The sequence below is a fragment of the Quercus suber genome, unplaced genomic scaffold (genome assembly GCF_002906115.3).
Source record: "Quercus suber isolate HL8 unplaced genomic scaffold, Cork oak 2.0 scaffold_16, whole genome shotgun sequence".
In the NCBI taxonomy this organism is placed as follows: Eukaryota; Viridiplantae; Streptophyta; class Magnoliopsida; order Fagales; family Fagaceae; genus Quercus; species Quercus suber.
Window position 1 is genome coordinate 1143172 of NW_027069481.1, and position 16439 is coordinate 1159610.

Sequence of the window (16439 nt, forward strand, 5' to 3'; positions counted from 1 at the left end):
TTGTTTCCTCAACCAGTCTGCATGCTTTATAGGTTGCATTGTCAATCACTCCACGACAGCATAAGTTTACCTTCATAGGGAGGATGTTATGGCTTGCTTTCCATGCAAAAGTTTTCTACTTGTTAGGGATACCAAGGCTCCAAATTGTTTGCCAAAACCGTCCCGTCATATCATTGGTCGAGGCCTCCTCCGTTGTTGTGTTCAGTGATAATGCGATGGCCACCTTGTAGGTGTTATTCACCGTGAAAAATTCTTTAGGTGTATAGGCTCAAACCATGCGGTCATGAGTGCATCGATGGCTCCGTGGGATGCTTAATATGGTCTAAGCTTTAGTAGGTAGGAAAATCTGCTTGATTGAAGCATCCTTCCACGCATCTGTTGCTTCATTGATAAGCTCAGAGACATTGGAGTCAATGTGGAGCGTATTTGGTAGGGTGATAGCGCAAAAAGTAGATGGTTATGGGATCCATCTGTCTTTCCACACTTGGATAGTAGTGCCATTACCCACCTGCCAACAGTGGCCAGCATTGACTATGTGTTGAACTGCCATGATGCTTCGCCATGCATAGGAAGGTTGTCGGCCAAGCTCTACATAGAGAAAATCATTGTTAGGAAAATAACGAGCTTTGAGAACACGGTATACCAGTGAGTGTGTGTTTGTCTGCAAACACCATCCTTGCTTTAACAGGAGTGCCAAGTTGAAAGCTCTGAGCTCTCGAAAGCCAAGTCCCCTATCCTTTTTAGGTGCACATATTTTATCCCAACTCAACCACACCATCCTATTTTTGCTGTTGGATTGTCCCCACCAACCATGCTAGTTAGCTCGTCACATAACATATTTGGTAGCTTGAAGACACTCATTGTATAAGTAGGGATGGCTTGAGCCACTGCTTTGATGAGGACTTCCTTCCTTGCTTGTGAGAGCATCTTTTCTTTCCACCCGAAGAGTTTATTGTCTAGCCTCTCCTTTAGTGCGCGAAAGGTGTTTTTCTTAGATCTACCAACTAGGGAAGGTAATCCCAAGTAGGTTTCATGATGTCTGATGACCTCCACTCCAAAACAGTGATGCATGTACTCCATAATTTCTTGTCTATAGTTGAAAAATAATGAGGTTTTCTCTCTATTGAGTTATTGGCCAAATGCCTTTTCACAGGTCTCCAAAATCTGTTCCAGGTGGCTACAATCATCACTAGTGGCTTAACAAAAAATGATACCGTCATTTGCAAAGAAAAGATGTGATATCTGAGGGCCTTATGGACAGGCAGCTACTCCATGCATTCCTCCATTTCTTGTGGCTTGATGGAGAAAAGCTGATAGTCCTTCTGCATAGAACAAAAATGGAAAAGGAGATATAAGGTCCCCTTGCCACAAGCCCCTTGTAGGGGTGATGTGGCCTTAGGGTGTACCATTAATTCAAATAGAATATGTAACTGAGGTAACAAAGCATCATAATGTTCACCCATTTATCAAAGAAAAACATTTTCAACATAATATCTTTTAGACACCCCCATTCCACTCTATCAAAAGCCTTACTCATGTTGAGTTTCAAAGCCATCTCCCCTTACCACCAATTTCGTTTGTTGTTTAAGTAGTGCATGGTCTCAAAAGCAACTAAAACATTATCAGTAATAAGGCGAGAAGACATGAAAGAACTTTAATTTTCACTGACAATATCTGGAAGGAAACGCTTCAGTCTATTTGCTAGGAATTTGGAGGCAAGTCTAGAAATGACATTACTCAAGCTAATGGGTCTATATTGGGTTATCTTTGTAGGGTTCTTCACTTTTGGTATGAGCATAATATGGGTTTCATTAAAATTGAGGTGAATAATTCCCAAGTTTAAAAAGTCAAGTATAGCATTGGTGACACACTCACCTGATAAGGACCAAAAGTGCTGATAGAAGAGTAGGGGCATGCCATTTGGGCCTGGTAATTTTTTCGGGTGCATTTGCTTTAGTGCTTTGTGGACTTCCTTAGCTTGAAAAGTTTGGCAGAGTTACTCATTCATGGGGCCAGTGACAAGGGGTTCTATTGCCTCAATTACTACTGTTGTATCCATTGGGCCATTGGTCTGAAAAATACCAGTGAAGTAATTCAAGATAACCCTTTTCATGATTTGGTCATCTTCCTACCAAACCCGATTCTTATCAGTGATTCCTTGGATTGAGTTTCCCTCCTTACGGTTAGAAGCTTTTTGGTGAAAAAATGACGTGTTCCGATCACCATTAGTTATCCATGGGTGCCTAGATCTTTAGTGCCACATCGTGTTTTTTTGCATGAAGCCAACAGTTGAGGGATTTGCAGACCTCGTGAATTTTCGCATAATTCTACAGGGGGTGCAATTCCAAGGATTGTAGTGTGACCTCTAGCCATTCAATCTGCTTCCTCACATGTCCAAATTCTATTTTGTTCCATGCAAATAGGCGTGTTTCGCAGTTGGCTAGACAGTTGGAGATTTGGGCACCCTCCAGCCTATATAAGCCCTCCATCCATGCTTCTTCAATAACCTCAGCGCAACGTGGGTCTTGAAGCCACATTGCTTCAAAACAAAAAGGTGGGTGGTAGCGTTTTTGGCGTGGTTTCAAAATTGGTAGACAGACCGCAAGCATGGAGTGGTCAGATGTGGACATCGATAAATGGTGCACCACGGTTTCAGGGAAATTTCTCTTCCATGTAGCAGTAGCAAGGGCTCGGTCTAGGCAAATGTGGATACGACCTTCTGTAGGGTGGTTCCGAGACCATGTGAAAGGAGAGCCTTTGTGACCTAAATCGAAGAAGCCACAACGTGAGATGGCAGTACAGAAATGGTCAATTTTTCTGGTTGGATGTAGGCTTTCACCCGCCTTTTCCTTACGGCTAATGATCCACGACATTGTATTGGAGCAGCCAAGTGATTCAAGCAATGTCCATGTCTCTTCACATTTGCTTGTATCGGGATGGCCATAGAAGCCAGTGAGCCGCCATTTCAGACCTGTATCTGCACAAACTATATAGGCATCAATAAACCAACGTGAAAAATTCTAAACATGTACCTGAGTGTTTGGTTTCCACACAAGAGTGCCAAACCACTGCTCAAGCCATCAGAAGAGACCACCAAGCCTTGATTATAATCCTAACTCTGTTTCATGTTATTTAGCTACTTAGTGGTAAGTTTAGTCTGCATCAAGAAGACACAAATGGGAGCTTTTTTATTCCATACTTTCTTAAGAGCATTAACTGTTTGGGGGTTCCCAAGCCCCCAATAGTTCCAACTTAGGATATTCATTGCTCCCAACAATGCTGCCAAGCAGCCACCGCCAATCCTAAATTGTCTGCCATGAGCTTACCCAAGGTTTTGGCTTCATCATTGAAGAGTTTCTATTTCTTATCATTGAGTTTGTTTGCATGGGGGTGTTCTACATGGTTTTTACGTTTTAGGCCCAAAAGTTGTCCACTATATTCATATGTGTCCATTATATGTCTAGGTAGGCCTAGTTTGCATGAGGTGCTAGGTGCTAGGTAGTGGGCCTGTGTTCACTGTTGGGGTGGAGCATGTGGGGCTGGTGGTTGTTTTCTGCTTTTCTAGAAAGTTGGGTGGTATCTTTGTGAAGTGGGGGTCAAGTATGGGGTAGGGAGTGTCAGTATCAGTGGTAGTTAGTATGTCTGTGTTTTCTTCTAATGGGATGGCTGACTTCGTGGAGTTCGAAAAAGGAAGTATTGAAGTTTCTGTAACTGTACTTAGTGCCAACTGTGTGAGTGGGTTTGGAAGGCTTGAGTTAGGAAAGGAATGCAAGGCTTTGTGAATCTTCGTGATATGTGCATTAAACAGATTTAGGTCAGATAGGATCTCTGTGTTTATTGGCATTGTATCAGGAATTGTTGCAAGTATCAAGGTCGCAGCGGGTTGTATGGTGGTGGTTGGTTTTGGTTGTGGGTGTGTGTTTTTTGCCACCGGCAGCGATGGTCGCATGGAGGGGGATGGTGTGGGTCGGTGAGGTCGTGGTGGTACTGACAGTTTGGTCTTTTGGTATGGACAACTTGCGGTGGCTGTGTTGGAAAAATACATGTTTGTATTGCATACAAAACATATGCAGCAAAAAATTAATGGATCTACTTCATTCGCAATTGATACATGTGCTATGTAAGTTTCAGAATTCAAGAACAAGAGAGTGTACTTTGGTGTGGTGAATTTCAAAAACAAAGATTAGATGCACTTGGGAACACTTTTAATCTTCACTCTAAGTCCACTTGATGCTCAAGAAGTGTGGTCTCTCAATCAGCTATATGTGTATGTTCAAGATAGTGTGAAAAAGTGTCCAACCTTCACATACATTCCATTTCATGTTCATTGCAAAAATTCTATATGTTTCTCTCCTTATAACTAATTATCTAATTAGGCTAGCCTTTGGGCCTACATCTTAATGCTTGAGTACTCGTTTTAATCCTTTTAAGTTATTCATCATATATTTATGAAATCCAATTTCATAAATATATACTTTAGTAATTCCTTACTAAAGTGGTTAGGCCTAACTCTCTGAATAACTGAACCCATTAAATTCATCTCAAGGGAATATTTTATATTTCTGTTAAGAGACTATGATTTCCATCTTAAGAATATATGTTCCATCAACACCAAATGTGGCTGCCCAACATACTGAGATTTTGATCGTTACTTTAGATCTCGCTCCTAATATATCAAAGTAACTTACACTTCATGATTAGGTCCATTATTCTCTCAGAATTAAGAGTTCATATAAATAGAAGTCATGAGATTTATTATTCATTTGATAGTCGTTAGGAGAATAATAAATTTTACAGTGGTCTAGTTCAATATATCTTAACTCCTAAAATATATCAACACATCAACTAGAAGTCTTTACTTCCATAATCAAGACAAATCATCTTAGTTGATATGTTATAGTCTTCTCAGATGAAATGCCCAATTTCATCGCTGACTACGAACTAAAATTCTGAGTTTATAAAGAACTTGTGACTTATATCTTTTGTGACTAAATCACATACTATGCATCTCATGGACTATATGATAATGTTTAAATATTCATGTTACCATTATTTCAGATAATAATAAAACAAATTTATTAATCACAACATTAAGTCATATATAATGTCATACATAGAATCATATAATAGGATTTAAGGGCACTGATCCTAACAGGCTGTACATTAGTCATGGTGGCCTGCAACTGCAACCATGGATCGTACTGTTGTTCATCATTGTTCAGAGTTTCGCTACTGTCGGACCAGAGTTTGTAGTCTCCCTCATCGTGATTCAAAAAGCCACACCAATAGCAAAAAATGGGCAAACACTCATATTGAAGTGAAATCTAAAGGGGTTCCGAGTCTCCCAGATCGACTTAGTGCCCTCAGTAGATAGTTTGGGTGATATTAATGTTGACACGTACTTAAAGGTAATGTCCATGGCAATCTCCAGATGGTGAGACATCAACTTGTTCAACTTCATCGAGAGTATTTCCTATAGCTACGGCGTTGTTTTTGTTCATATGACTAAGAGGGAGGTCGTGAATTTGGATCCAAAATGAAGCAGTGTCAAAGTTTGCATCATCCACCAATTCTTTCGTACCGGGTTTGTATAGGCCTATCAAGTATTTGTTAAAAGACCAAGGCCCCTGAGAGAGGATTTTTTGTGTGTCGATCTCCTCGGCAAACAGTAGTAGTACTTCTTTTTTATTTTTTATTTTTTATGTAAAGTCTCTAATTTCTAAATATTTTACAAAGTGCCACATGCTCTTTAGCGTTCACGAGAGTGCTTCCATGTTAACTCGGCGCTTGGTAAAGAGTTTCGCTACAAGTACTTTGCTGTTATCCTTCACGTCTTGTGCTAAGGGAATTGTTTAACATTCCTTCGGGTGGAGGGAGAAGCAGGCACATTGTCCAGTGAGGTCCTCCATGGTTATGAGGGTAGTGGGAAGGGAAAGAAAGGAGAGGGAAGGAGTTTGGTATGGAGGGGATGAAAAAGAAACCAAAGTTTCCACTAGGCATGGGGAAAGAGGAGGACTATAGAAGGCAGTAGGGTTTCATCGTCGTGGCTCCCAGAAGAGAGCAAACAAGCGAAAAAAAAATTAACTAATCGGTTTCCTAATCTAATGATAAAGAATAATCATCATGAAGCATATAATAAACTTTTAAGATGCCATCCATGAGTGTAAATTTTGTTAGTTTTTATAATCTATTTAGTATTTAGCTTTGTTTGAATTAGGTTTTATATATTATTATTATTTTTACTTAACTTATTTTAACTATGTATACGTTTTTTATACATATAATTTGACTTAATTTACTTTTGAATAAAATAAACTAAAATAAAAGAACTTATCTAAACATATCAATAAATATTTTATGTATCCGAAATCTACATCCATCACTCTTATAATATAGAGATGAAAATTCTTTTTGGCATGTTGTGCTAAGTTAGAGATATTTTAATAAATATTTTATGCATTTGAAATCTACATCATCCCTTTTATCGTGTCTTGATCTTAAACTCCAACACGACATGTTGAAGCTGGTTGACACAACATGACCTGTATGACATACTTAATAAACATGTCATGTTGAGTTGACACAAATGCAACACCACCAGTTTCAACATGCTTAATAATAATAATAGGTTGTATTAGGTTAACACAAATACAATCCATTTAACCCACTTCAAACACAACTCATTTCAACCTATTTGACTAATTAATATTGTTTTTTATTTAATAACCAACCATTTAAAACAAAATCATAACTCATAACATTTAGAACAAAATAAGTAAACAAACAAGTAAACATGTCTAATCTTGTCAATCATAGGTTACCCAGGTCAACCCACAATTGACACGTTTTTCATTGTGTTGATTTAAGGTTGATCTAATTTGACCCAAATTCATAAAGCAAAAGCCCAACCCTTGTGTCGTGTTTGCAAGTTGAGATTCACACATGAGAAGAAGTAAGATGCATGTATCGAGTGGCCTAGTTGGTTAGATACTGAGCCAACAAGTCTCAAGACTTGAGTTTGAACATCAACAACTAGTTGTGTGTTGGCACTTCTTATATTTCATCTTCATCTCAAACAGTCTAAAGATAATAAGTGTCGCTCCCCTTCTACCTTTTTTTTTTCTACCAAAATAAAAGAAAGTATCGAGTGATTCGAGTCCACCTTCTCCAAACGCAGACCCACCATAAAACTCATCGGTTGAGTCATGACTCATGACTAATAAGATGGGTAGATGACACGAAGATAACACAATCCTTTCATTTTTCTTGTTGGTCAAAATGCTTATCTTTTCTCCCCATTTTCAAAGCATAAAGTGGGAGACCAAAGATACAACAACACGGGCCCAAATTCCACTCAAATGGATTGTTGTCATCTAAATGTTCTTGGGCGGTGGGGAAAATCCGCTGTCTAAACTCTAACAAAGCCCCCATTCAAACTTTAAGAATAAATAAACACTCCAATTATTAAAAGAAGTGCCAATATTATAAAGCCACATACATTGTGAGATAGTGATTAACAAACACAATTTTTGTTCACACCATATTAAAATGACACATTGTTATCGATTTAATAAATAAAAAATATTATTGATTTTCACGTTAATCTATCACCGACACTATTTGTGGTCTTTTATTATCAACTTACCTATAACTTTAACAATTATGAAAAAATTGTTAACAAAATTATGCCTCTAAACTTATTGACTTCTAAAATGTGAAAAAAAAAAGATTAATCTTAGTGCGAATTAACACAATTACGTTTAGACATAAGACCGAGCCTACTTGCTTGAAACACTTGCTCGGTAGGCCTTTTTCTTATGCAACTTTAAACCTATTTTATTGGCAAATAGTATATCGCGTCAAACTTGAGCTCTTTATCATAGAAAAAAAAATGCTAATTTCTTATAAATTTACATAATTTTTGTTACAATTCGCCATATAAACACGATTCACCATACATCTACCACTTATAACCCGTTATATGACGAGTTGTAATAAGAGTTGCGTAAATTTATTTGATTCTTGCTCTTATTATAGTCATGAAAATGCATATATTACAAACACAAAAATCTTTTGTCCTCAACAACAGTTCTTCTTCGGACTAATTGATTTATTACTGTTCATAGAACTTGGAACATGGTCAACTATATATGATATTGGATGGTCCACCTTGCCATCTTAAATGCAATTTTTCGGTTGTAGTCAATATCAATATGAAGATAAGTTTACTATAAAATGCGCATTTTGATGTCGGAAGCAATATATAATTATATACATAAAATAATAGTATTGGATGAATTGATCAAAACTTTCCGACCAAGAAGATCTGGTCCTTTTGAGTTTTGACCTTTTTAATTAAATTAATAGACATAATCACATAAGTACGTGGGAGGTTTTCTCAAATTTCGACAGGTATTGAATTGCAATTTGGAAGCCCACTAAAAGTGAAGTGCATGAGCCACTAAAAGTTTTCGATTTTGCATTGGACAACAAAGTTGGAGGACCCCCAAATGGAAATACTAGAGCTATGTGTAATCCACACGTAGCCATATCTAGAACAAAAATGGCCGGTAGGTTTATACTTTAATTTACAAGGTGTCCCACAAAAGCGTGATTGGGGTTGCCCATGGTCCATAGAGCATGCACATTAACAAATTAGATTAGATAACCTCTATGATCAATGGCTCAATCATTGTATAAAATTCTCCTACTTTATGAATTCTAATTTACATTTTCTAATACGGGCACGTAGTCCAATGATGTAGCACTCTCTTTTACCTTATAAACCTAGAAGGTAGAAAGTAGGCCAACTTTGATTTGGCTTAGCTTTTGAATATGGGTTTAAGTTGGGGAAGTCAAGTACAAATCTCGCATCAACACCAACACGGAGAGCGAAAAAGACTAGTGGTGTGTCTTAAAATTGCACTTGAATCAACGAGCTTGTAAAAGATGATGTATAGGGAATATCCAATCAAGTATAACGATATATGATTCTGAATTACAAAAGTTGGTAAATTTGGAGTAATGTGATGAATGCAAAAAATGACTTAGATGTTTGTGCCTCTAAAAACATACACACACACATATATATATATATTCTTGTACATGCTAAATTTATTGGCCGTAAAGTTTTGTGAAGGAGTTAATGAGAAGTTGATTTTTGTGAGATAAGTGATGCCTCTTAAGGCTGGAGCTTTTAGACCTTAATACCAATTTAGAAGTACTGTCAAAACTCTCATTTTTTCAAGAAAGATACCACTTTAATTGGTGGGTATTTGACTAAGCTAGCGTTGAGAATTGGAGTATGTGGGCATATTCTTGTACACGCTAAATTTATTGGTCCTAAAGTTTTGTGAAGGAGTTAATGAGAAGTTGATTTTTGTGAGATACGTGATGTCTCTTGAGGTTGAAGCTTTTAGGCCTCGATGCCAATTTAGAGGTACTGTCAAAACTCTCATTTTTTCAAGAAAAGTACTACTTTCATTGATGGGTATTTGACTAAGCTATAGACTTGAGAATTGGAGTTTGTGGGCAGTTGGGTTAATCTGGTTATATGATGTTTTAAGGCAACTTGGTTGGCTTGACTCTATCTGGTTTTTTCTTTTAATGGAAATGTGACCCCAAGCCTCGTTAAAATTTATGAGATTGTGAAATTCACAATTAAATGGTGATGGGGTAATTGCCATATGCAGAACATGAAGGAACCTTGATTGTCAAGGTTGTAATTTACATTGAGTCTCTTTACTTTTCTTTTCTTTTCTTTTTTTCTTTTTTTTTTTTTTTTTTTTTTTTTGTAATTAACATCTGAAACAGTAATTTTATACCAATATTATCCAAATAGTCTTTCTTTTTTTGTTGCTAAATAATATTATCCAATGGTCAATTGACAGAAACAACACTTTTTCATATATTACCAAATGCTTAATTGTAATTTTAAAGACACATTTTTCAAAAATACTAATTCAACCGAACATTAGTGATGCAAGGTTAGGATGGGTCAACAAAGAGCTTGACAGTGCAGTGGATTTTATTTCACAATGGAAATACCTTTTATTGTGGAATAATACCTACCTAAATAAAAAAAAGTCAGGTGCCTATAAGTAGTACCAAACAACTTTAAAAGCTTGGTTGTGTTCAGAGAATTGATAATAGAAATTTATTTCTGTGTTAACATTATGATAAGAACAATTACCATGTGGTAAAAAAAAAACTAATAAGATAAATAAATTGTAAGTTTAAAACATATCTCTATAATTAAAATGTTTAGTATATGTTCAAGCCTAAGAAGCCTTTTGGTTGCTTCTTTTTTTTTTTTTCCCTTCTTTTGGAGGGAATGGAGAATTCAAACTGGTCAACCTTACAAAGTAGGCTTTAGTTATAAAAGTTGTTTTTTAATAAGAATTAACTGATTTTACCCTTCCAATTAAATCATGCACCACAAAATTTAGTCTAAGTACTGACTAAATAGCAAATTTTAAAAAAAAATAAAATAAAATACTGATTGAGGTGTGACAATTTTAGAAATATCATCTACTAGTTTGGGATTTTGTACAAGAACCAAGTACAGTCTTCTCCAGCGAGCAATCAAATTCAGTGGGATTCTAGAATCCCATTACTGTATATCTCTTTCATTCTGATCATTGATCCCACTAAATATGAAACACTCACATAAACACAAAAGTAAAAATTTTGTAAAAGCCTCCTTAATCTACTGTTTCATTCTCTTGCCTCTTTTCATATCATTGTAATAAGACAGTAACTAAGAGCCTCAAAATCTTTGATATGTATCACTGCACTGTTCGCCCAATCTGATAATTGTGCTAGGAAACGAGGTCCCCTTGACTAATTTGTCATGAACCACTATTTGATTTGATTCTCCTATTAATCTCCTTTTCCAACTCTTCCAGACCTCCCACTTCTTCCAGTTCCTGCACCACAATGCACAAAATCAGCCACCTGCCTCTATGTTAAACTTTTTAGTTTTAAATTTTTTTGCGTAGTGTCTAGGCTCTTACAGCTCGTTCGAAAACAGCTTATTTAGCTAAAATTAAAATTTTGTTGTTGAAAGTACTATAAATAAAACTAAAAAATAGTTGAAATAGTACAGTAAGACTCATAAATAGTACCACAAATCATAAATAGTACCACAAAGTGCAATAAGACGCATAAATAGTAGCAAAAATAAGTTTTTTTGCATAGTGTATAGGCTCTTAGAGCTCGTTCGAAGTACTGTAAATAAAACTAAAAAATAGTTGAAATAGTACAGTGAGACTCATAAATAGTACCGCAAATCATAAATAGTACCATAAAGTGCAATGAGACGCATAAATAATAGCAAAAATAAGTTGAATAGTAGTAAAAGTAAGCTAAATAGTAAAAAAAGTTAGATTTTCTTGTTTCATGGAAAAAATTTACATACTCTCGGAGTAATGCTCTGGACTCTCACAAAGAGAGCGGGCTTCACACGTGAGACCCACCATAGGACTCACCCTTTTGTGAGAGCTTGAAACACTACTCCACAAGTACATGAATTGCCTCTATTCCAGTGGCGGATGATCAAAGGGACTAGAGGGGGCCTAGCGCCCCCCCCCCCCCCCCCAAAAAAAATATTTTGGAAAATATCTATTTTAATATATGATGTAATTATATTTACAAGTAGCTAATTGGGAAAATACAACTTGGCCCCCTTTATTTATTATTAAATTTCTAAATACTTTATAGTGTAAGCATAGTCAACAAATAATTAAGTAATAATCTTCTCATAATCTATGTCAAGAGTGATGATATATATATAAATGTGTGTGTGTGCTCGTGTGTATTAGGTTGTGAATAGCATTAGTGTTTTTTTTTTTTTTTTTTTGGTGTGTAAAATGTAATAATATCTTTCCAAATGTAATTTTTTTTAATTAATTCCATGTAATTTTCAATCGTTTTAACCACATATCTATAATTCATAATTGATTTAATTACAATACTTGGCTGCCAGCAAATTGTTAAAAAAAAAGTATGTTTTATTTAATATTCAGGCAACTTATAAATTATAAGGTAAACAATATACAATGACATAGTATTCTTTTACATCTAAATAAATAAATAAATAGAAACATAAAATATAAAATGAATTCTTCAAAGCATTTTAAATATAATGATAATGATACGAATTTTTTTCTTCTTCTTGAGTTTTTTGTTGTTTAGATATATGGTTTATGTTAATTGTGGCCCTCCCAAATAAAACTTTTTGGCTCCACCACTGCTCTATTCCACATACATCGAGAAGAATTTCTTGAAAATGATCTCAAATTATTGGTTAAGAGACATAAAACTCAAAACCAACATCTTAGATTGCATCACTAATAAACTTACAAAGAAAACCAATCATTTTAATTTTAAAGAGCATACCTTAGGTCCCAAAAACAACCCATATGGCACACCATCGAACAGGTCCATGTGGTGGAGCTACAGAAAGAGATCACCAAAAAAAAAAAAAAAAAATCTTGACCGTTAGATTCTTTTTGAGGAAAAACCATAGCAAAAATTAAAATTTTTGGTACAAAGGCAATAAAAAATAATTGGTTTGTACGAGTGGTGAGGATTTACCTGGTGAGCTGCAGCAACCTTTCTAAAGTAGGGTACGTTGGCAATGGGCCCCACTGGGAATCTTTTGTGGACCAGGCCATCGTGGACAAACATATAAGCCATGCCAAACACTGTAATTCCAAGACCCTGCTCAAAGTCCAAAAATGTCAATATGAGAAATTCACAGGGTCATTTTCGGTCACACGTGAAGAATAATTTTGCGATCCCCAGTTAATTAAGTACGATTAAACCGTTAACCACGGAATATTAAACAAGATTCAGAAAGATATGAGAGAGAGAGACTTACGGCCCCAAAACAAAGGCCAGGAACAAGGCCTTTGTGGAAGAAGCCATAGGAGAGGAGAGCAATAGCTGGGCCAGCGTTTATAATGGCGAAAACATCGTTGAGCTCGAATGGTCCTTCTCTTGGTCGATGATGGGACTGCAAATTCCAAACAAAAAAAAAAAACTTAGTATTCTTGCTTTATATTTCTTCGATTAAATTCAAACATATAAGACATTGAATTTAATTGTTTTGAAACAATTAATGTTTTGTGTGTGTGTGTGTGTATTATGTTAGTCGGTGCAATTATATGATTGAATTTAAATTAAAACGATAAAGGAACTGTACGATGATTTGGCATACTTCCACGTCGTGTCATTTTATATATGTGGACTGTATTTTTTCAACTGTGTTATTTGAAAACTGTTTCCAGAAAAATGTTTTCAAGCCTCAGATAGAGATATTGAAAGCCAACCTCGTGCATATGCCACAAGGAAGCGTGCCAGAGAGCTTTGTGAGCCCATCTTGCCCAAAATTCCATTCCCACCTGAAAATCAAAATTACCCAATTCGATTCAGGTACAAAATCACCTAAAGATTACAACTTTTTGAATATCCAATCACTTAAAATTTTCCAAAGAAAAGATTAGAGAACTTACAGCAGCACCAACAGATAGAGCAAATGTACCTAACATTTCAGACATAGGCACTTCTCCACCCTATACAAAAAACAAAAAACCCAATTTGCACTTCTAAATATAATATACACAAAGACATAATCTTGGAGAGAGAGAGAGGCAGAGAAAGTACCTCCATTTGCCAAGAAAATCTATAATAAACAGCCATGACAGCCATGGAAGTAATACCAAAGGTAGACATAACAGCAGCCACTAGATAAGTGAACCTCTCGGATCTCTTCCTGGCCAACTTCTCTGCCACACGTGGAGATGGGATCTGAAATTTAGTCAGGCCACCAGAGTCTTCATCTTTAGGATTCACCAACTGGGTACTTTGTTTTTGGTCCTCCAAGATCACATAGACAGTTAAGCAAGTTTTTCTTCTGGTTTTTTTAATTGTGCTGTGGCGGAGAACTGAGGGAGCCAAGAGGGTTGTGGGTTTTAGGAGGTGAGAGCGTTGGAAGAGACGGATGGGCTTGGAGGTTACGGAGGCGGAGAGTCCAGCCGCCATGGGAGCAATTGGGGTGAGCTTGAGACTTTGCAAAAAGCTGTGTGAGACAGAGAAAGCGAGTGTGTGTGTGAGAGAGAGAGATTGTGTGGAATGTTGTAGACAGTGTATGGGGTTCTGGGTTTGGCGTTTCGAGTGAAGGGATTAAATACTCCAAATGCACAGAGACCACATCTTCTCTGAATGTTAGCTCATCGTAGGAATATTTAACCACTTGTGGAAACTATGTGGAAAATGAGCAAATACCAATTGCCACCATTCTTCTTCTTTATTTCCTTTAATGCCATTCTTAACCCCTCTCTCTCTCTCTAATGCCATTCTTAACCTCTCTCTCTCTCTCTCTCTCCGAAGCCTTTAAAGCTGCCACGTCACCATCTCTCTCTCTCCCCGAAGCCTTTAAAGCTGCCACGTCACCATTATTTTCTTTTTCTTTTTATTTTAAATTCTTTTTATTCTAGGTTTTATATTTTCTTATATTTATTAGTGTTACAATAGTTTAGTCTTTTTTATTTGCTTTCATATGTACCTAAAATTTTCATTCTATCTTATTGTTTTATTATGTTTAGAATTGATTTTCTGCTAAGTATTTGGGTTAATCTCTATATTTTGATAGTGTTTTTATTGGTTTGGTTTTTGGGTTGAAATTTCTAATAATTATTTTATATTGTATATGGCAGATGAAGCATTTCTATTTTTTTGAGAAAAATCAAAGCTGCAACTTATGTCTTCTAGCCCAAGGTGTGCTAAATTTTTATTTGATATATTATATATGAATTTTTTGAATTTGAAGGATTTTGTTTGGTTTTGAAGTAGAATTTGGGGATTCTATAAAATTTGAAAGTTTTAAGTTTTGAGGTTTTTGGTATTTGCGTCTCAGTAGGTTGATCTTAATTCTTTACCTTATATGTTCTTGTTTTATTAAGAATTTTTATCTGGGTTCATGTGATTTTTTTTTTTATTAATTAAAGTTTTGATTTTTGGTTGATTAATTATTTGTTTGGATTAATTTTAATTAATTATTTGTTTGGATTCAACGTAAAAGATAATGGAATTAGGTGTTATAAATTTGATAATGTTTCATGTTTTGAATTGTTTATATTGTTAAGACTCCTAGTAAGAGTCTCTCTTCTCTCCTTAAAACACTAGCAATTACCATCTCAAAACCCTAAACTTAACTTCACTTTAAAATTAAAAAAAATAAATAAATAAATAAGAAGGAGAGAGACCAAACAAAATTTATTTTCTTCTAAGTATTTGGGTTAATCTCTATATTTTGATAGTGTTTTTGTGGGTTTGGTTTTTGGGTTGAAATTTCTAATAATTATTTTATATTGTATATGGCAGATGAAGCATCTTTATTTTTTGAAGAAAAATCAAAGCTGCAACCTATGTTTTCCAGCCCAAGGTGTGGTTAATTTTTATTTGGTATATTATATATAAATTTTTTTGAATTTGAAGGGTTTTGTTTGGTTTCAAAGTAGAATTTGGGGATTCTATAAAATTTGGAAGCTTTAAGTTTTTGGGTTTTTGGTATTTGCGTCTTAGTAGGTTGATCTTAATTCTTTATCTTATATGTTTTTGTTTTATTGAGAATTTTTATTTGGGTTCATGTGATTTTTTGTTTTCCTAATTAAAGTTTTGATTTTTGGTTGATTAATTATTTGTTTGGATTAATTTCAATTAATTATTTGTTTGGATTCAACGTAAAAGATAAGATAATGGAATTAGGTGTTATAAATTTAATAATGTTCCATGTTTTGAATTGTTTATATTGTTATTACTACAACTAAATAAGATTTGTTTTTATCTTTGTAGTTTATATCAGTTTTGAGTGTGTGCATATATATTACTTTTGGGAATTTTGCTTTATTATGGTATTAACATTGACAATATAAGCATATATATATGGTATTAACATTTTATAAAAATATTTCTTACAATCCAATAACATTCTACGTTAGACAACACTTCTAAACTATAGAAAAGTATAGAAGTTAAATATTTCTTCCCATTGTATTTTATTTAATTATGACAAATCTATTTTTTTTTTAAACGCTAACTAGCAAAATGTCTATAATATGCATATTATAAACCCAATTTTCTATTTCTAAATTTCTTAGATTTTATTATATCAATCTTTTTTTCTTTTAAATTCTTAGTGGGCAAATCAGTCTCTCACTAATTCTTTTACCTTAACGTGATGTTGGTTAATTGTCATTTTATTTAATTATCCCGTGCATCGCACGGGTTAGCGACTAGTTAACACTATTTCAATTATTATTTCAATCTCTCTCTATTTTTAATAAATTATTTAATGATTAAAAAAAAAAGAAAAGGTCTATGTTTACAATATTTTCGGAACAAATCTTAAGCAGTAAGTTGTTACTAATTTTAAT

At 35.0% G+C, this 16439-nt stretch overlaps 2 protein-coding genes across 2 annotated transcripts; both read right to left on the reverse strand.

Annotated features, from left to right (window-relative positions):
- Positions 1–2327: 2327 nt before the first annotated feature.
- LOC112011880 (uncharacterized) lies at positions 2328–2873 on the reverse strand. The gene has a single exon (XM_024044215.1). It carries the CDS (start codon positions 2871–2873, stop codon positions 2328–2330), a length of 546 nt encoding a protein of 181 aa, XP_023899983.1.
- Positions 2874–10482: 7609 nt separating this feature from the next.
- On the reverse strand, positions 10483–14241 carry LOC112011901 (beta-carotene hydroxylase 2, chloroplastic). The gene is made up of 7 exons (XM_024044247.2): positions 13669–14241; positions 13518–13577; positions 13335–13406; positions 12884–13018; positions 12598–12723; positions 12400–12456; positions 10483–10928 (listed from the first exon to the last, which is right to left on the reverse strand). Exons 1-7 carry the CDS (start codon positions 14044–14046, stop codon positions 10851–10853), a joined length of 906 nt encoding a protein of 301 aa, XP_023900015.1. The 5' UTR covers positions 14047–14241; the 3' UTR covers positions 10483–10850.
- Positions 14242–16439: the final 2198 nt, after the last annotated feature.